The 21,046-nt window shown below is 43.0% G+C and overlaps 2 protein-coding genes across 2 annotated transcripts; both read left to right on the plus strand.

Moving 5' to 3' along the window:
* Window positions 1-8,160: 8,160 nt before the first annotated feature.
* LOC146718186 (uncharacterized) lies at window positions 8,161-19,532 on the plus strand. Its single transcript, XM_085432979.1, has 3 exons — window positions 8,161-8,550; window positions 8,680-8,775; window positions 16,316-19,532. The coding sequence occupies exon 3, from the start codon at window positions 16,402-16,404 to the stop codon at window positions 18,505-18,507; it is 2,106 nt and encodes a 701-aa protein (XP_085289105.1). The 5' UTR covers window positions 8,161-8,550; window positions 8,680-8,775; window positions 16,316-16,401; the 3' UTR covers window positions 18,508-19,532.
* LOC146718187 (uncharacterized) lies at window positions 8,783-12,148 on the plus strand. The gene has a single exon (XM_085432876.1). The coding sequence runs from the start codon at window positions 9,738-9,740 to the stop codon at window positions 11,943-11,945; it is 2,208 nt and encodes a 735-aa protein (XP_085289002.1). The 5' UTR covers window positions 8,783-9,737; the 3' UTR covers window positions 11,946-12,148.
* Window positions 19,533-21,046: the final 1,514 nt, after the last annotated feature.

Below are 21,046 nucleotides of genomic sequence, written 5' to 3' on the forward strand. Positions count from 1 at the left end.
GGAAAGAATAAAAATGATGTGACCAAAGGGACATGTTAATCCAAGGTGTGTCCACTAATCACCATCGCAGGTGTCTACAATCTTGTAATCAGTCAGTGTGCCTATGACTCCAGGTTGTCACTGTGTTGTTTGGTGACATGGTGTGTACCACACTCAACATGGACCAGAGGAAGTAAAAGAAAGAGTTGTCTCAGGAGATTAGAAAGTAAATCATAGACAAGCATGTTAAAGGTAAAGACTATAAGACCATCTCCAAGCAGCTAGATGTTCCTGTGACTACAGTTGCCCATGTCATTCAGAAATTCAAGATCCATGCGACTGTAGCCAACCTCCCTTGACGTGGCTGCAGGAGGAAATTTTATGACAAGTCCAAGAGACGGATAACCTGAATGGTAAAAGAGCCCAGAAAGACTTCTAAAGAGAACCAAGCTGAACTTCATGCTCAAAGAACATCAGTGTCAGATCGCACTGTCGTTTGAGCCAAAGTGGGCTACATGGGTGACAACCAAGGAGAACACAATTGTTGAAAACAAATCATAAAAAAGTCAGGCTGGAATATGCCAAACTACATGTTGACAAGCCACAAAGGTTGGCTTCTGGAGAGAAATGTGCTGGCCAGTGTCAGAAAGCTTGGTCTCAGTCGCAGGTCATGGGTCTTACAACGGGACAACACACACAGCTAGAAACACCCAAGGATGGCTAAGAGGGAAACTTTGGACTATTTTAAAGTGGCCTTCTATGAGCCCTGACCTCATTCCTATTGATCATCTTTGGAAGGAGCTGAAACATGCAATCTGGAAAAGGTGCCCTTCAAACTGGAAACAACTGGAGCAGTTTGCTCATGAGGAGTGGGACAAAATACCTGTTGAGAGGTGCAGAAGTCTCATTGACAGTTACAGGAATCATTTGATTGCAGTGATTGCCTCAAAAGGTTGTGGAACAAAATATAAAGTTGTGGGTACCATCATTTTTGTCCAGGCCTGTTTCATCCATTTATTTTTGAAATAACTCAGTTGAAGCATGGTTGTAAAGCAATAACTGACATTCATTGGTTAAGATTTATAGATTTTTTAAAAATTGATTATTACTTTTGGCAGATTAGTTATTTCTGTGACCATTGTGAGTTTTTCTTTCATTGACCGAAGGGTACCAACAATTTTGTCGACGTCTGTATTAATGAAATTAACAACAGGAACCCTGACTGCCATTAGGTGTACACACACACTACAGGAATGAGAGATCTCTATCTGTCGCTGAGGGACTGTCTGCTGCTTGTCAAATACATTTTATTATTAAAATGTTGACCCAATGTTGACCCTGTGCTAACTTGCATATGACAAATAAAACTGAAATCCTTGGCCCCATTGTCAACCCTAAACTGGAGCATTGGGCCCTTGGATCCTCCTGGCACATGACAATTTTGGCCTCATGTGATGAGAGTGTGCAAACAGTTACTGTCGGATGAAGGAACTGATAATATTCACTGCCCCCACACACATCTGACCTAAATTCAACAGAACACCTCTGGGACATTGTGTTTTTGGTCCATCCGATGCTGCCAATTTGCAGCTCAACTGTCCAAGTGTTCAATGATTCCCTGGTGATCTGGGAGGATTTCCCCAAAGACATCCATCATCTCATTAGGAGCATGTGCATGTTGCCAGACATACGTATAAGCACATGGGAGCCTACAAACTACTAAGAACCACTTTGAGGGGCTGAAATGAAGTTTCAGCAAAACTAATAAGCCTGTTGCATCATTTTTCCATTTATTGTTTGGGCTTACTGTGAATTTAGACCTGTGTAGGTTGATAATATTATTTTTATTCAAATAGCATGGCATCCTTTCGCGTCTAACACATTAACCAGTCCATTTCAGCATTGATTTTTTTCCCAATGAGATGTTCTTTTGCCATTGTTGCTGTTATGTTGTTCCTCTAATTATTTTGAGCAATGCATTATATTTGTAGTCATTTATTTACAAAGGAAAAGCAACACATACCTTGATAAGTAAAAATGTTTCTTCAAACACATTTATCTATCTGTGTGTAATTGTATATTTGGCCAATCAGTTTGGGCAGAGTAACCGTGACAGAGCAAAGAAAGACATTTGTACCCTGCTGGGAGTCATGACTCTGCTCGGCATTACCTGGGGCCTGGTCTTCTTCTCTTTTGGCTACCTGACCACTGTTGGCCTCTACCTCTTCTGTATCCTGAACTCATTTCAAGGTCCGTATAACTATTTTATGTGTTAGGCTCAGTTCTGGGCTCATATTAGTGCTATTCTACCTGCCAGGATTATGTGATAGGTTTCTCCCTCTTAAAAGGGAGTTTTCCCTTCCCACTGTTGCTAAAGTGCTTGGTCATAGGGGGATCATATGATTGGAGTTTTCTCTGTTTTCTTTCTATTACAGTATGCTAGGGTCTTTGCCTTATAATATAAAGCACTTCGAGGCAACTGTCTTTGTGATTAAAGATTGTTTAATATTAACATATGTGTAAAATATTAAATGACAAGTTAAAATTGTGTCAATAATGAGCAGCAATGTTATTAAAGTGTGTTATTATAATGTGTCATTTATGGTAATCCTGCATTTTGAACCCTACTAGTTTTACTATATAGTTCTGTTCCTGGTTATAGTCCTGGGTGCTTTCCTTCTTTAGTTTTTTTTAGCCTCTTGTTAGTTTCTATCACCCTCTGTGTACCCTTCCTTGTGTGTCGAGCACCTTGTATTTATTTCATTCTTGTTTTTGTGGTGTTTGTTTGTTGTCATGAGTTCTTCTTCCTTTCTTGTCTGTTATGATTCTTTTCTCAGCCATGTTTTGTTCTCCCCAGCTATCTCCATTCTAATCACATCTCCATCCTGCAGATCCTGACTGAGCATTGATTTACTGCTTTTATTTTCAAATGTGCATACTCATTGTATCTCCTGTACAAAGTCTAAACATTTGCTTATCTCTCTCTCTTTCTTGTTCCATGCAGGTTTCTTCATCTTCCTGTGGTTTATGATGTCACTGAGAAAGGCTAAAACCTCAGTTACTAATACAAGCAGTGAAACAACGTAGCACCAGCACCTAGCTCACACACAACTACCAGTAACCCAAGAAGTGCCTATGTGTTTCCTTTTAAAATGTGTAAAGTAATATAAATCTAGAAACATTCTTTCTTCTTAAGTTCATGTATAAAACAATGTATCAGATAAGACAGTGACTGAGACTAAAAAATGTACATGAATGTATTAAGTGGGAAGATTTTAACAGCTCCACTTTATTTTGAAGTTTTCTTGTTATTAGAATAGACAGAGTCTTTGCGGCAAGGGGTTTAACGTTCCACCGGATCATGTAACATATGATGATAACGCATTTGAGCCTTTTTCATTTTTGGAGCACTTCTGAGAGTAAAAATTGAAATAGCGAAGCAGGAAAGAAAGGCCAGAATAACACAGATGATAGATGAAGTGTCTCTTCTGCACCCACTTTCAGAGATCAGAGGTATAACAATAGAAAATTGCTCTTTTTATTTTTCTGTCTTAAGTCACACATTCACATTTCTATATACCAGCTCAAATCTAGGTTTTAAATGAAACTCACCTGCCATTAGTTTAGTGTTTTAGGAGGCTGTTATGTTAATTGCATGAACAGCATTCTAATGTTCTATTGTAATTGGACTGTTTCGAGGTTTATTTTATATTAAAAACATTGTGAATCACTGAAGGCTGTGGTGTCAATAATAATTGTAATAGCTGCCTTTCAATGTTTAATCATAAAGACGTTATTGCAAACAATTTTTTTCTTGCCAACCCAGTTTATGACTGAAAAAATAGCTGTCACTCCAGGAAAAAAAGAACCTTTGGGTTGATATTTTTGTAGAATAGTTACTGGCAATCTAAAGCCCAGATCTCAGTTTTGTTCAGTATCATTATTAAATTGTATATCATAGTTCAAATAGCAAAACTGTACATGTTTTCGTTTGGTTTTTAATTCTATTTAATTTCATGTCTATTACACAGAGTAAAAGATTAAATTACTGGCATCCTGTGTATCTGACAAGTAGAGAAGGGCCAGTTGGCCCTTCACTTTCAGTGGCTGTGCTGCTGCAGGCTGTGTTCCCCTGGCCTATTGCCCGCGGTTCGCCAGTTTACTCACCAGTTGGATCTCGCTGTGTCTGATATGTCAGCCGGCTAGTGAGTTCTCGAGCCTGCAGCAATGGCTCCCTGTCTGGGGTATTACCAGCATGTCGGGTTTCTGCGGCCACTGGGTTGGGCTTTCTGGCTGTTTCCAGTGTCACTGTCGCTACTTCCCTGTCTATGGACAGCACCAGATGTCACCAGAGAGGACTGTGTTGAAAAGCTTCGAGTAATGAACCGTTTTTCAATACAAGCTTCAGTGCTTCAGAAAGCTTCATTTGGCCATCACTACTAAAGGGCAATACTAATGAGCAGCTTTCTTCAGGAGATCTGCAGTGCTTAGCTGCCTAACGCTCTCAGCCACCTTGGATGGGAAAAGACTGCCAAATGCCTCCATGTGATAGTGAAGCGCAGCTGTTTCTTATAAGGCTGCTAATTATCAGCTGGGAAGGCGTTGATGTTAGTGCTGCATTTGCGGACATCACGTAAAATCCTACCCCAAAATCTACTTCACTACACACAGCATGTCTTCTATCCTGTCTTCCTTCTCTCACCCCAACCGGTCCCAGCAGATGGCCCCGCCCCTCCCTGAGCCTGGTTCTGCCGGAGGTTTCTTCCTTTTAAAAGGGAGTTTTTCCTTCCCACTGTCGCCAAAGTGCTTTCTCATTGGGGGTCATATAATTGTTGGCTTTTCCTCTGTATGTATTATTGTAGGATCTACTGTACAATATAAAGCACCTTGAGGCGACTGTTGTTGTGATTTGGCGCTATATAAATAAAATTGAATTGAAATTGAATTTGTTGATTAAATATGAAATACCTACTGTATATAGATTCACAAAGTGGTGTGAGAAGAAAATACTGCAAAAGAGTAACTTACAATAAAATGTACATAAAATAAAAGTTGTATAAAGTTATGATAGCATTTTGTATTTTTATGTTCCCTTTCTCTTGTCCCATGAAAAATAAGTTCCAGTACCCCTACAGCCCCAAGCTGAATAAGAAAATGGATAGATAAAATTGATTTAGAAATGACCAGAAAATGTTAATAAGTAAAATTGAAGATTTTGTACATTTTAGATAACATAAAGGACATCATTTTAGTCCTACGTGTTGGTCATTAAAAATTTCAGTGAGCTGCAACACTGCTGTTAAGAGGACATTTTGAAGCTGGGATGGATCACACTGTAAAAAAGATCCGTATATTTAACAGTGAAAGACAGTAAAAATACGACAGGAAAAACCTGTTAACTATAAAACAGTTTAAAACTGTTGATTTGATGTGAAATTGCCGTAAATAAAGAAATGTAGAAAAACCGTAATATGTACATTTTTTCTCTGAAAAAAATACATAAACCTACTGTAAATCACTCTTTCATAGTTTTTTTAACAGAAGATTCCAATAAACTTTAGAACAGGCAAACACAATTTTTTTTTACATTTATTTATTGAAAAAAATACAGGTTTTAATTGCTGAATGTAAGCATGGTTGTGCTAGTAATGGATACATGCTGTAATATGACTTTGTGATTTTTGCATTAATTTCACATAATAATAATAATGGATTAGATAGCGGTTTTCAAGAAGCCCAAAGCACTTTACATTAAATCCATTCTTGATTCATTGCACATTTAATACAGCATATTCATATGTCCCAAGATCTTTGTACTAGAAATGTATTAGGGCAATTTTTGGATGTAGTTTTTGTAAAGAATATGGGATGTAGCTGTTAAATCTACATTCTGTTGAACTCAATAAACCATGAGTTTAAAATGTAAAAGCTAACAACAACTTGAGAGACCTACAGCTAATGATAGACATACTATATTATTGAGTGAATTCATATAATCCCAAAAGTGTTAAAACAATAATCTGTTGTCTGTTCTATTTATTCATAGTTAATTATCATATGAAGAAAAAAGATTTTAAAAGCACCTCCTCCCAAAACTAGGCGTTTTCCCCTGATGTTTAGAGCACCGTTTCACATCAAGGTGCCTGATTTCAAACCGGCCAATCAGCGCACTGCATCAGGCTCCACCGCAGATAACGTCTGTACAGCTCCACACAAGTTTTGCTTTGGACTACGGCAGCACGCTATCTTCATTTTCGTGGACTTGTTTCTCATTTTTTAAATTTAACGTCTGCCACAGCTCATCTTCAGTTACTACGGTAAGAAAATAATCCAACTTGGTAGTGATGGCCAAATGAAGCTTTCCGAAGCACTGAAGCTTGTATTGAAAAACGGTTCATTACTCGAAGCTTTTCAACACAGTCCTCTCCGGTGACATCTGGTGGTGAAAATTTTGAAGAGCAGCTTGAATCTGCAAAATAAAACGGACTGCTCAATTATCACTGCTCACTCAAGAGTGGAGTTCTCTCTGATATTGGGCCACCGTTCCGTTGCTTTGAACATGTAATTGGTTTTGTTTTCTCGATTGGGGGGCTGAAAAAAATGTAATGCGTATCTGCGTAATACATTTTGATCAATAAACTTTCCCTATTTAAACATGCACTATGGTGTGGCCTTTCTTTGCTCATAACTCCTTGATGTTGGTAAATACAATAAGTGAGCAATATATATAATATACATATGAGAATGCACAGCACATTATGGAGTATGCCCCTGCTGTGAAGTCCTGCCTCCATCTGCTTGTCGTTTAATCACTGGACAGCTGGACAGGTTCATACAAAATATTAGATGAGGCCAATTGTCCTATACATATTTTTGACCTAGGGGTGGGATTGATTGTGAACTGGAAAGGGAAAATGCTTAGGGAGCTGAGTACGGCTGCATCGTCACTGATTTGTAGAATCATTTTTGATTCGATACAGGATCCGATTCAATTTGATTGGAATCTGGAAAGTTTTGCCTCAGTCAGAAATATTACAATTCTGATCATTTAACAGTATATATCCATAATTTCGTATCTATTAAAAGAAAGCTGACACATGTGAGACTTAATTAGAGATGTAAACAGAGAGTTATGAAACCTGCAGCTGCAGAAGCCAGCGGGAAAAAAAAGAGGCAAACACAGCGCGGACCCGACGACGCACCAAAATCTGACTCTGACGCGTCGGGTCCGCGCTCTGTGTTCACGTTTGTATGCAGAATCCGTAAACCTGCTCCCAGTTACTGTTTTAGCTGCATGGTGTTTGACGACATGTTGTGAGGTTTAACCTGAGATGCTGGCGTTTCAGGCATAATAACATTAATTTACAAATCGACACGGGATTTTAATGAATCAATATCACTTTATTCAATTTAGCATGGATTGTAATCAGAAAGGCGATAATCAAAACCCACCCCTAATCAAGAACTTGCAAAGTAAAAACATGCTCTATGTCAGGTAGCCCTTTTGTTATTTACATTTAAAAAGAGGATTAGTGTTACTGTGCGCTGGCTGAGTCTGTTTCTTTTCTTAGAAATAGTTTCTCCTGCCCTGGAGAAAATCCACTTGCATGGAACAGAAGAGGCTGTGGAGTGCAGGAACTACACTGCAAGCTGGTAGATATGCAGGTATTCCTGGGTCCTGCAGACTATCACCTAAAAACAATAAACAAAATGATTTTCTAAACTGTAGCAATGTAATGTACGTATAGTGTCAAATACATTGTTGTAGTCTTCATTAGCTTTAATTCACATGGAAGTGTTCCTAAAGTCATATGCTGTAATGATATTTACATTATGAAAACATGATTTTGGACATTTCAAGTTTTTCACTTCGGCAGATAAAATGAATTGAGCAAAATCAACTCAAAATATTCCCACACGCCAGAATGTCCTCTCTTCCTCGCTGGCTCCATATCTGTCAGTGGAATGATCACCTCTTCGCTCTCTGTCACCATCAACACACTCCACGAATCCCGTGGATGATTCACTTCCTTATATCCGTTTGAATCAGGTACCGAAGCAGTTACGTGCGTAATGAAGCTTCGGACGTCACTGGTCACGTGACTTTTGCCAAACGAAGCAAGCCTCGACACAGTGCTTCTGAACCAGTGTGTTGTTTTTTTCGACACACGCTCCTGAAGAAAATATAATCTGATCAAACATTATTCAGCTTTAAATATTGTTCAGCTTTAAAGTTACTGTGCAACTGTGTAATAAAAATGTGTGCTCACGACTTTGGCCTTGAGAGCGATAAGAAGCGATCGCCTCATCCTGCAGGTGGAAGATATCTGCAAGCGAAGAGGCTAGAACACCCAAGGCCGATTTCCTTTTATGGAGTTGTTTTTCTGCTAATGCAGCACTTTCCTCACAACCCCCTCCTGTAAGTTTTAGAGAATATATACCCATCCTCACAGCAAATATTAGGAATCTCCTGATGTGAGCTGTGTTGAGAGATTGTCTCTGTCTCAATAAAAGTTCACTGATTCCCCATCTGCTGCAGGTGTCCGGTTGTCTTCATTCTCCGCCAGCCTGGTTAAGTCAATTCCTCCTTAACATCTAAAAGAACCTATTTAATGAAGGAAGACGGGTTCACTTTGTGTTTAATATTATTCTATTGCTGTTGTTGTTTTTTTATATCCTTCAATTGGCGTCACGGAACAGGATCCGCTCCAGGCCAAACTGGAACGGATGGGAGGACATCGGCAGTGGTCTGAGTGAACGGAGTTTGGACAAAAGCTGTGTGCACACAAAAACAAGGTAAGCAGACCTTTTATTTCTGCTATATTGAACATTATAAAAATACTTAGTGTCCAAACTCCTAGTAATTCATAACCAAAATTGTCTGGCTTACTTAAGGCTTGTTGAGAATCAGACAAGTGAATAAGAGATAAGTGAATAAGAAATAAGTGAATAAGTGAATAAAGATAGGAGTGAACTGAGGTCTGACCACGGTTGCAGCCGACGGGTTGCTCTCCGGTGTCGGATAAATACCTCAGTGCAGGTCTGGGACCTTGAAAGGGTTTATTAGTAACGCCTTTCTAAACAAATTAAAAGGTTAAAGGCCTTGAGAATATTTTTTAGTAATATTCTCTAAACTACAGAAGGGTTAGGAAGGCCCAGAGGACTTTATTAGAAAAGATCCTCTAAAACTTAAAAAGGAGAAGTACTGGTTGGAGTCCAAAGGAGGGGTCCCTTTGATCAATAGGAGAAAACGGATCTCTTCTTAAAACCCCGATGATTTCAGTGTTTTAAATGTTTTGATGTTCTGTTTGATATTGGACACACATAAATACACGCTGAATGCTTGCTGTGGAACACTGGGCAGGACAGTTTGGTTCTCCGTTGTTCACAGATTACACAATTAAAGGAACTAGGTTCCTCTTTTGGTTAAAATAATACACCACACATAGAAATTTTTTTTTTACACATTTATTACATACATAAGGAGGGTAATGAGTGACTGCAGGTAATGTATGAAGTGTGAATGAGACGTGTGAACAAGGTGACAACCAACTAGCACCCCTATCAGGAAGCTCTAGGCAAGGTTACCCGCCAGACTCCGGTTTGGTAGAAGCTTGGTAACACCTGAAGGGATATTTCAGTGCTGACTCACCTTTAAAGCAGCGCCCCAGCTGTTAGTGCCTAACAGAGGCAGAAACCCAGCTGGCCCAAATTCTCCTTTAAAATCAATAAAAGAACACTCCTCCATTGACAGTAAAATGGATGGAGAATTAGATCGAGAAACTAATGATGATGGTTGGGGTCCCGGTGTTATTCTTAGCACATTGGGAGAACAATTAACATGTGTTGAGACAGTCATCAACTCCACACACCAGCCTAAAGAAGCAAAAAAGCAGAAAGAGTCATTGAGGAAAACAGCTGAAAGGTTAATGAAAGAAAAGGGAAAGGATGAGGGGAGTAGTGGTAATTGGGGAATAATTTGGCAGAATAAGGCTATGCAGGCAAAAGAGAAAGAGGAAGAAGCCAACTCAGCAGCAGCAGGTGCAGGTGTGATGAGCGGAGTGAGACACAGAAAGGAAGCAGATAAGCACGCAGGCCGCAAAGCTAAATTTAATCACTGGGTGTGTTTATGGGAAACTGCAAAACCACACATGAAGAAAAATAGGTCTCAGCCACCTCCCTATTCTGCCTCAACTCCTCCCTCAGCAGGCATATATCCGGTACTTAATATCTCTGGTGGAATAATGACTATTGGAGAAGAACCGCCCGTAGCTCCAACTCCCATAGATACCAAGCATTTTTGCCCAGGAAGCTCCTCTCTGTCGGCGACATCCTCAGCTAGTAGTAGAGCCCCCTCTTCCATGTCCCATTGTTCTGGAACCGGATCTGAGGGCCTAACTGACCCATTTGCGAGCGCACCATTTGCGGTTCGAATGAACAGACAGGAACCCACTGAACAACAATTAACTGATCTAGAAGCAGCATTACGCAGCTGCTTAAATGAACATAGGTCAGTGGTCCAGGTGAATAATCGTGTTGCGTCAGCCCCTCTTTCCCGGTCCAACCCCTTTGCCAGCACTCCTGTCGCTGTTAAAGGAGATCTGACCGCTACTGCAAAAACTGAGCCTGGCACTTCACCAAATGTCACAGTTACCATGTCTTTGGTGGGCCGTCAGGATCCGGAAACACAGATGAGTTTAGCCCACGTTTTTGCTGACACTGCTACCCCACCAGGCGGGGGAAAAACTGAGGATACTGATGATGAACTCAGTGACCTTAACAATACACCCCCCTCTACCCCTCCCAGTTTAGGATATCAGACTAGATCTAAGGGCCCTGTGCCTCAGCCTCCAGGCATGTTTCCCCTGGTCCAGACTAAAGCGCAACGTACACCAGTGTATCAACCTTATTCATTCGGAGATGTCCAGGCCCTAGTGGACAAACTCCCTGACATAATGGAGGGAGGGAATGCCTGGTTGGCTGGTTTGGATAAATACACAGCTGGACAGGACCTCGCACTGGGAGATTTTAGAGCTATTATAACTAGGTGCACATCCCGATCTCAGGCAGCGGACCTGGAACAAAATGCGGGTACTACCATGCATGAGAACGAGGTGCCACTAATGCAGGCCTTGAGGTTTATTGGACCGGCCCTGCGCAAACAATTCCCACCCAAAAATCAAGGCACCTTACAGAAATTTAAATGGGAGGGAAAGCAAAATCCCACCCATTATCTAAATCAGGCTGTTGAAGACTGGGTGAACCATACAGGTCATCACCCCAGTAGGACTTGTTCACAGAGCATGTGGTTTAGAAGGGCGGTGCTGAGGGGCATTCCGGAGTCAGTAAGCCAGAAAATGGAGGATAATCCTGATTTGCAGGACTGTGACTTTGCAATCTGGAAGAAACATTTGATTTTTAATCTTAACAAAGTGCAGATTAAGTCTGATGATAAAGCGGAGAGCGTCGAAGATTTACAGTTGCAACTGTTGAAGGTTCAGCTGCAGAAAGCTAAAAACGACCTGGGTGGAAAAGGTGACAAGCCTAAAAAGCAGCTTGTGGCCGCTGCGGCTCCCCCTCCTGGTCCAGTTGCCCCTGATTTGTATCCGAACCCATGGCCAGCTGATCCACAGCCCCCCCAGTATGGTGCTTATCACTCCCCGGCCCCTTATGGGCAGAGAGGTTCCCCATTTGGAGGAAACAGAGGTGGTTTCAGGGGAAGGGGTCAGATGGGAGGTGGTAGGGGAGGCCAGATGTATGTTTGTTTCCGGTGTGGACAACCTGGACACTGGGCTAAAGCGTGCCCTTTGAACCCGGCTGCTGGAAGAGGCAGGGGAGCCCGTGGTGGGCCCTATCAGCATCCTGGCCACAGAGGTGGACCTCGTGGTGCTTTAGTTGAAGTGCCCCCGGCCCCACAGATGCCTGTGATGGGGTGGGAGTACTACGAGGGTGGTCCCCAGCTATAGGACACCCCACAGACTGCCCAGGACGGTGAAGGGACAACGGCGGACCCTATGCTGTCCATAACTGTAGATAAAAGAAGAAGCAGCTTTTTAGTGGACACTGGAGCTACGTACTCCACCATTAAGGATGTTGCTCGTGAAAGACTTACTGACAGAGTGACTACAGTGGTGGGCATATCTGGGGAACCTAAAACTCTGCCTTACACCGTGCCCCTACCCACAAAGGTTGGAGATCAGACCTTGTTACACAGCTAGGTTTGTTCAAAACAGGCGCCTGTGAATTTACTGGGAAGAGACTTGTTGATTAAATTAGGAGCCACAATACTCTGCTCTTCACAAGGCCTAACTGTGACTCTCCCTACTGGGGTTGTACTTCCCTGCTGTAATGGGCCAGAGGGAGGTGGTCAGTTTCTGCTGCAACCCTCCTCCTGTTTGGCGGACTCTGCTGACATCTACTGGGCATTATTGGAAGTTGAAACACCTGCTGAACCAGGAGTTTGTACTGCTTTTCAGCAATGGCGGCCGTGGCTCTCACTCCTACATCCTTATGTCCCTCCCCCTGACCCACCTCATGTTACACTGTTTTATGACAGGCATGACACCACCTGGTACCAGCACATGTTCCAAGAGCAGTGTGAGGGGCGGGCTTGGTCTCTGAACATGTCGTGCATTTTTGCGGCACCGGAGGGTGTGGCAGCAGCGGTTACTTTTACAACAGATCAATTACAGTGGTACATGATGTCTGATGAGGCAGCTCCCCATGTGTCACTGGCCTTACATCCTGGACACCAGGCTAAGGAGCTGGGTGGAATGGTTAAACGTTCCCTTGCGGCCACTGACTGGACACCTACAAAACTCCCACAGGTTTTGTTTTCTCCATCTACCAACACATACCAAATTTTAAATGATTGCTTTAATTCCTCAACACTGCAACATAGAGTGGTCAGCGGGTCACATGGCAGAGAACACACAGACCACTGTGATGCTGCGCCTTTACTCGACTCTCTTCCAGATTGTTTGTGGTCCCATGGACCCACAGATGTAGGTTTAGTTGATGTGGAGCCAGTCTCTTTTCAACTGTCATCTGCTACCCCTTTGTGGCAGCCTCAGTACCCACACAGACCGGAGGCTGAGGCTGGGATTGCAGAAACAATTTCTGGTTTGGTCACTGCCGGTGTCCTGGAGCCCTCCTGCTCTAAGTGGAACACGCCCATCCTACCCGTTGAGAAAAAAGGCACGGGGAAGTTCAGAATGGCACATGATTTGAGAAGGATTAATGCCTTACTTGGCACTCCTACTTTGCCTGTGCCTAATCCTTATGTTGCCTTGACCAACCTCCCACCATCTCATGCCTGGTTCACCTGCATTGACTTGGCTAATGCCTTTTTCTGCCTCCCACTTCGTGAGTCACTGCGTGACATTTTCTCATTTACATTTAGAGGCCGACAATGGCGTTACACTCGCTTACCACAGGGATTTGCCCTCTCCCCAGGACTGTTTAATCAGTGTTTGAAAGAACTTTTACAAACCTGCCCACTACCATCTGACTGTATGTTAATACAATATGTGGATGACCTTTTGCTGTCTGCTCCCACGGCTGACATCTGTTTGGAGGCCACCAGAGTGGTACTTCACCACCTGGCCAACACAGGTTTTAAAGTGAGCAAAAACAAACTACAGATTGCAAGAAAACAGGTTTCTTTTCTAGGCCGCATGGTCTCACAGTCCGGTATTTCCTTGTCCCCAGAACACAGGAACTCCATTTTGCACCATCCAAAACCTCTAACTGTAAAAGACATGTTGTCATTTTTGGGCCTGACTGGTTACAGCAGGACCTATGTCCCAGACTATGTTGGCCTTACTTCCCCTTTGCGCGCTTTGGTAAATGAACAAGGCATGAGAAACCTCTCTGCTCCCCTCTCATGGACTACAGAAACAGAACAGGCGTTTATAAAGTTAAAACAACAGCTTTCTGTCGCCTCTGACCTTGCTGTGCCAGATTATGCTTTGCCTTTTCATCTTGATGTTTCTGGAACTGGAACCCATATCAATGGTATCCTGTTCCAGAAAAAAGGGGGAGAGAGAAAAGTGTTGACATATGTAAGCGTAATGCTTGACAACACTGAAAAACGCCACCCACCGTGCACACAACACGTTTCTGGACTTGCAAAAATCATTCAGAAAACAGCACACATAGTGATGAACCACCCACTAAAAATTTTGACATCACACAGTGTGGTGGCCTACGTCTCCTCACAGGCCTTCACACTCACTTCACTCAGGCAGAGACGCCTCAGTACCATTTTGGAAGCACCACACATCACCTACTCACATGAAGGCATAAACATGGCTGATCACATGGGATCGGGGGAACCACATATGTGTGAAGAGGTTGTGCAGGTACAGGAGAAAATCAGGCCAGATTTGCAGGCAGAACCTCTAATGGATGCAGAAAAAGATTGGTTCACAGATGGATGTTGTTTCAGAACTGAAAGTGGAATGTTGAAGGCTGCATGGGCAATAGTGGAACAGACAGACATGAGATGGAAAACAGTGAAGGCAGAGCAGTTGACAGGACAACAGTCTGCACAGAGAGCTGAACTGAGAGCGGTGATTGAAGCCTTAAGGATGGGAAAGGGACAGAAAGTGAATATATACAGTGATTCAGCTTATGCTGTGGGAGCAGTGCATGTGGAGCTCAAGCAGTGGCTAAGAGCTGGTTTTTTGACAGCCAGCGGAAAGCCTATTAAACATGAGATGGAAATGAGGGAATTAGCGGAAGCACTGTTGTTACCTGTTAAGGTGGCAGTGGTAAAATGCAAAGGACACAGTGCCGGATTGGATTTAGTGGCATTAGGTAACAAACAGGCCGACTTAGTAGCGAAGCAGACAGCTGGTTACTTACCCTCCCTGATTATGGTAATGGACCCAGAAGCCACACCCCCTCCAGAAAGACCACCCATACAACTAGGCCTAGCCACAATCAGAGAGTTACAGGACAAAGCCAGCCCCCAGGAAAAATCATTATGGGTAACAAGAGGGGCCACAAACACAGATGTGTGGCGGGGCCCAGATGGAAGGCCCATTCTACCGCCAGGGGTCAGACAGACAGCAATGGAAGAGGCACATGGAGTGGGGCATGTGGGACCTGCACAAATGATGAGGAACTTAGCTGCATGGTGGCACCCTTATCTAAAAGACATGACAAAATACATGGTTAAAACCTGTAAGGAGTGCAACCAATTTGGAATCAAGCCCGCCTTCAAGCCAATAGCAGGGTACTTCCCCATCCCACTTTGCCCAGGGAAAGAAATAATCATTGATTACACAGACATGGTGGACAGAGTAGGTAGTTACAGGTACCTGCTGGTGGCTGTGGATGCATTTTCAGGTTGGCCAGAAGCCTGGCCGACAGCAAGTGAAAACAGTAGAACTGTGGTGAAGTGTCTGATTAATCATTATATACCACAGCATGGGTTTCCCGAGGTCATAAGGTCGGACAATGGTTCACATTTCAGGAACCACGATCTGCAGAGGGTTGAAGCCGCATTAGGTTTGAAACATAAGTTTGGCTCAGTTTACCACCCCCAGTCCCAGGGGAAAGTGGAAAGGATGAATCAAACTCTAAAAACTAAATTGGCTAAAATCTGTGCACAGACTAAATTAGATTGGGTTAAGGCATTGCCTCTTGCATTAATGTCCATAAGATGCTCAGTAAATCAAACCTCTGGTTACACTCCATTTGAGTTGGAGCATGGCAGGCCTTTTCCTGGCCCCTCCTCTCGCCTGTTAATGTCGGATGAAGCTGATTCAGACCTCGATCCGAGGACATATTATAACATGCTCCGCAGTTTTGTTGCCCAGTATTCCTCACAGGTCGCTGAAAGAAACCAGCAAGAGCTGAAAGAGGCGGCTACACCTGGAATGGACTACGTCCTCCTGAAAGTCACAAAGAGAAAGTGGGCTGAGCCTCGCTGGACAGGCCCTTACCGCATAACAGAGCGGACCTCCCACGCTGTCAGGCTCGAAGGTAAAGGTGACACCTGGTTTCATTACACACAGTGCGCTGCTGCCACCGAACCAGGAAGAACCTTGAGAGAGGTGCAGAAGGACCTGTCAGAAGGAGCTGCAACAGCATCACCAACCACTTGAGGGAGCCAAAACTCAACCTACAAGCCGGCTGGTTACAAAAGGGGGTGTTCTTCATACTGAACTAAACATTTTTATTTTTCTATTTTTAACATCTTTTATGACTTTGCTTTTATATTGGCTTGAGTTTTTAAGATTTACATTTTACATTGCAATAGTTTTAACCGCTGAAAGCTCATTTAAAGTTGTGTCACTGATACTTTTTGTTGCTCTTTAACTCCTAGAACACGCCCTTGGCGAGGTGGGGGGAACTGGACCACCTTTCTGTGCCCCATCATCCTGTATTAGAAGACATACAAGCTAAGTAAACATGTCTTGGCCCTTTCCCCCTGAAATGACAGGCAGGCAAAGATGTTGCGTCTTTGTTTGCTTCCTGGCCCTGGGTCTCATTCCCATTGGCATAATCCTGATCTGTGAAGGGCCCCCGACACTTCTGACACCTTCAAGTTCAAAAGCTTCGCCCCTTTCTGACAGTCCCAATCTGACAAATGTAGCCCCTAGGGTCTTGCCCACCACTTCCTCTCCAGTTTTGCCCACGCCCGATCCAGTTAGAAAGAAACGAGACACGGTTACCTCCTGTACCCCAAGCACGACTAGAATGATTACTCTCTGTGTCCCCAACAATAAAAGTTGGGTAGTTGAAATAGATTTCGCTAGCTTCCCAGTCACTCCCGTCACCAAAGACCAAGGGGGGGATCTTTTTAACCTTGCAGTACATCTCTCCTCCTCAGTGTGGTATATAACCCTGGGAGGTTGGCATCAGTGGAAGTGGTCCAGTTTAGTGTCAGAAACGGACCTCGATTGGTCCAAGCACTCTAGGGGTCAGGCTTTGCACTGGAGAAACCAAAATATGCTCAGAATAGCAAAAAAACCGGATCTTTCAGGCTTAATTTTTACCCTAAAGGATCTGGCCTTGACCTCCTGTCAACAATTTATACTTGCCCCTTGGACTGATCGCACCGCCCTGTATTGGCAAATGGAAATATGCCCTAGCGTTGGTGCAGCTCCAAGCTCTGTAGTTAAAGATGATAACCCCACCTTTAATGGCCCTCCGGTGACATATACAAACGGGGGGAGAAACGGCCGAATACGCATTGTAGACACAAATAAAATGTCTAAAGATGACCTCTTCCAAATTCTAACCGGTATTTCTGGAGCAACAAACAACTGGTTACTACTAGCTGAACAAGCTGCTGACAAGACGGCTTCCGACTGCATAGTATGTATGGGAGCCCGCCCCACTTTAAGAGTTGTACCGGCGCCAGTCAATAGTGCATGCCTCCTGCATCTTATGAACAATACAAAACGAGGTCATTGCTCATATCTGGAAAACCACTTTCCTAAAACTCAACGCTCGGTCTCTAATAAACCACCTTTCTTTTCTTCAGATGTAGCTGTGAACAATTTCACTTGTATTAACCTGACTGGCAATGCAGTAAAACTAGGTAGCTTGAACTCTTCTTGGTGCACTGAGATGACGGTTATGAAACCAAACTTCCGACCTACGGCTAGGGCTGATTTGTGGTGGTGGTGTGGCAAAAACAAGTTATATGATGGTTTCCCTCGGGATGCGTCAGGTCTTTGCGCTCTCATAACTCTTATTTTACCTGTTTTAGTCACTCCAGTAGATCTCTCTATAGAAGTACACGAAGTTGGCCTCCCATCCTCCTCTGAACGCCGCTCTAAACGTTCTCTAATCCCAGGTTCAGCTCATAATCCAACCTATATTGATGCTGTAGGTATACCCCGTGGGGTCCCCGATGAATATAAACTGCGAGACCAGGTTAAAGCAGGATGGGCCTCGATACTTTGGATGGTTGAAATAAATGCGAATGTAGACAGAATTAACTACATTCACTTTAATGTGCAACTGTTGGCTAATTACACTCGAGATGGTTTTGAAGCTGTGCATGCACAGTTATCTGCCACTTCCCTAATGGCTTTCCAAAACAGGGTCGCAACGGATTTTCTCCTCGCAGAGAGAGGCGGAGTCTGCAGCCTTTTTGGTCAGGAGTGCTGTACCTATATCCCCAATAACACAGCTCCTGATGGTTCCCTCACTAAAGCTATTACTGGTCTCACAGCTCTTACTGTTAAAATGAAGGAACACTCGGGCGTTGATACTGCCATGTGGGACTCTTGGCTTAACATGTTTGGCAAATATAAGGCCCTTGTAGCTTCCATCCTAGTTTCCATCTCAGTTTTTGTTGCTGTCCTAGTCACCTGCGGTTGCTGTTGTATTCCATGCATTCGATCCCTCTTCCAGAGACTGATTGTTACAGCTTTCACTCCTGAGGATAAGGATCTCGCCCGGCAGATGCCTTTATTGGCTAGTCAACTTCCCACCTCCTCGCCAACGGATGATGAAAACTCTGATCGTGAGGGTGACGACCATTATCGTCTTTCTCTTGTTTAAATTCTTCTAGAATGGTTGTTTCTCTGTGGTGTTTTGTATTAGGTTTGTTATTAATTGTTTCCCTCACCCACTTCCTCTTGAAGGATATATCTGGTTGAACTGTGTCTGGTCGGGTTGTGAGGGTTAAGCGATGTTCTCAGGGTCTCCGGACTTAAGCCTGAGCGAATGTGTACTCCCACCACTGGATATAGATTGTTTTTTTCCACACCCCTTCCTCACGTTTTACCATATTCACTTTTGAATGTCCTTAGCAGTTACCGTTCTGAGTTTATTTTACGGTTGATTTATTCTTTCACATTTTCACGTTTATATCTCTCATTATTATAGTATACTCTGTACTCTCCACATTTTTATCATTACTTATGCTTTTTGGTTGCTGGGTTACAGGAACTGTTAATTTTGTGTCACTACCCTGGTTGCACTGACTCGTGTATCCTTTTGTGCAGGACAGCTGTTACTGCTTTCGTCGGGAACCGAGACTGCTTGCAGCCGACCCCTGGGCAGGGTGGTGCCTGGACTCTTTTCTCCTCATCTGCAATGACAGATAAAGACAAATGATAAGACCCGAGGAGTTTTTCGAGCCAGGCTTCGACACGTCTCTGTGTTCCTTTGAATGTTACTTATTTTTGTGTGTTGACCCATTTAAGATGGGTCAAAAGGGGGATTTGAAGAAAATATAATCTGATCAAACATTATTCAGCTTTAAATATTGTTCAGCTTTAAAGTTACTGTGCAACTGTGTAATAAAAATGTGTGCTCACGACTTTGGCCTTGAGAGCGATAAGAAGCGATCGCCTCATCCTGCAGGTGGAAGATATCTGCAAGCGAAGAGGCTAGAACACCCAAGGCCGATTTCCTTTTATGGAGTTGTTTTTCTGCTAATGCAGCACTTTCCTCACAACCCCCTCCTGTAAGTTTTAGAGAATATATACCCATCCTCACAGCAAATATTAGGAATCTCCTGATGTGAGCTGTGTTGAGAGATTGTCTCTGTCTCAATAAAAGTTCACTGATTCCCCATCTGCTGCAGGTGTCCGGTTGTCTTCATTCTCCGCCAGCCTGGTTAAGTCAATTCCTCCTTAACATCTAAAAGAACCTATTTAATGAAGGAAGACGGGTTCACTTTGTGTTTAATATTATTCTATTGCTGTTGTTGTTTTTTTATATCCTTCACTCCGGAGCGTCAGCTTCAAGCGGGCCATCACTACAACTTGGTTTATTTATCGACAGCATTGTGTTGCAGGCAGTGAAGGCGCAAATGATAAATTTACGTTAGCTTTAGCTAATTTCTAGCATTAGTGTTAGCTACATCAGGCTGAAAAGAGCCTTGCAAAACCAGCAGTGCGCGTTTTGAGACGTGTTTTGGAGACGGGTGTATTAATGGAAACCGTCTAATTAGTATAGCTATATTTGAATGCTTTGTCTAAATGCGGCCTGGATTTTCCCGCCTTGTTTAACATCCGGCTGAAGCTTTAAGTTAGCTAGCCTCGCAGCTGTGTCATATTGACTATGTATTTTTGCAGCATATGTGGAGAATCGGTTCAGTCCGTGAAAGCTTATGTTTTGCATTGCAGACTGCATTGTAATGAACCCCGGTGTATTTTTAAATGTGTTGAAGTAAGTTGTAAGCAGGTGTTTTCTGGATATGCTGCTTTAAAGTCTCACTTCTACCGCCACCACACTGGTACTGCAACTGTTTCTCAGAATGCTACCTTAATGGGTTTGAATTGCACTGTCTCACTTTGTGAACGCCAATGTGAGGGAACTAAAGCTTTGATTGCTCACTTAAAGGAACACATAGAAGAGGGACGGCATGTAACTTGTCCAGTGAGAGGATGCCAAAGTGTGTTCTCTGTAAAATCTACATTTACCTCCCATATGTCTAGAAAACACAAACGTTTGGAAAATGTGATTTGTGGTTTAAACAAAGATACTCAGTCAGAGAGTCCATCTACAAGTGCCACCATACAGGAAGGTGCCAGTGTATCAGATATAGAAGACCCTGGAATGGATGGGTCTAATTTCAGTGACCTGTATCTCAGAAATGTATGTATGTTTTACATTAAACTACAGGGACAACATCTTCTGCCAGCATCTACCATTCAAACCATTGTTGAAGAAATACAAAATATACATGAATTGGGACAGATGTATACACTGAATAGACTAAGGTCACTTCTAAAAGGTATGTCAGTTTCAGATGAAGACATTATAAAAATCTGTGACACAGTAAAACAATCTGACTTGTTCTCAGCTTGTCACACAGGGCCCATGAGAACTGCTTATTCAAGAGTTCAGTGCTTTAAAGATGTGTTCAAGTATGTTGAACCCAGAAAAGTGTTTTTGGGCAGGGACGAGAACAGGATGGAGAGATTTGCCTATTATGTTCCTCTGCTGAATACTTTGAAGGGTATGCTGGAATCAAGTTTTTGGCAAGGTCTCATATCAGTGGATCCTAATAATGTTTCAAGACCAGGGCCCTATTTCAGGAAGCCGGTTTAGAAAACTCAGAGTGAAAAACGATACTCAGGGTTGAGTA

Source organism: Copadichromis virginalis, linkage group LG1 (genome assembly GCF_057382275.1).
Source record: "Copadichromis virginalis isolate Kocher_CV1m ecotype Utaka linkage group LG1, C_Virginalis_male_GT1.1, whole genome shotgun sequence".
NCBI lineage: Eukaryota > Metazoa > Chordata > Actinopteri > Cichliformes > Cichlidae > Copadichromis > Copadichromis virginalis.

Coding starts and splice junctions, on each gene's coding strand:
- LOC146718186 (XM_085432979.1), top strand. CDS start 16,402: ATGTCTTGGCCCTTTCCCCCTGAAATGACAGGCAGGCAAAGATGTTGC.
- LOC146718187 (XM_085432876.1), top strand. CDS start 9,738: ATGGATGGAGAATTAGATCGAGAAACTAATGATGATGGTTGGGGTCCC.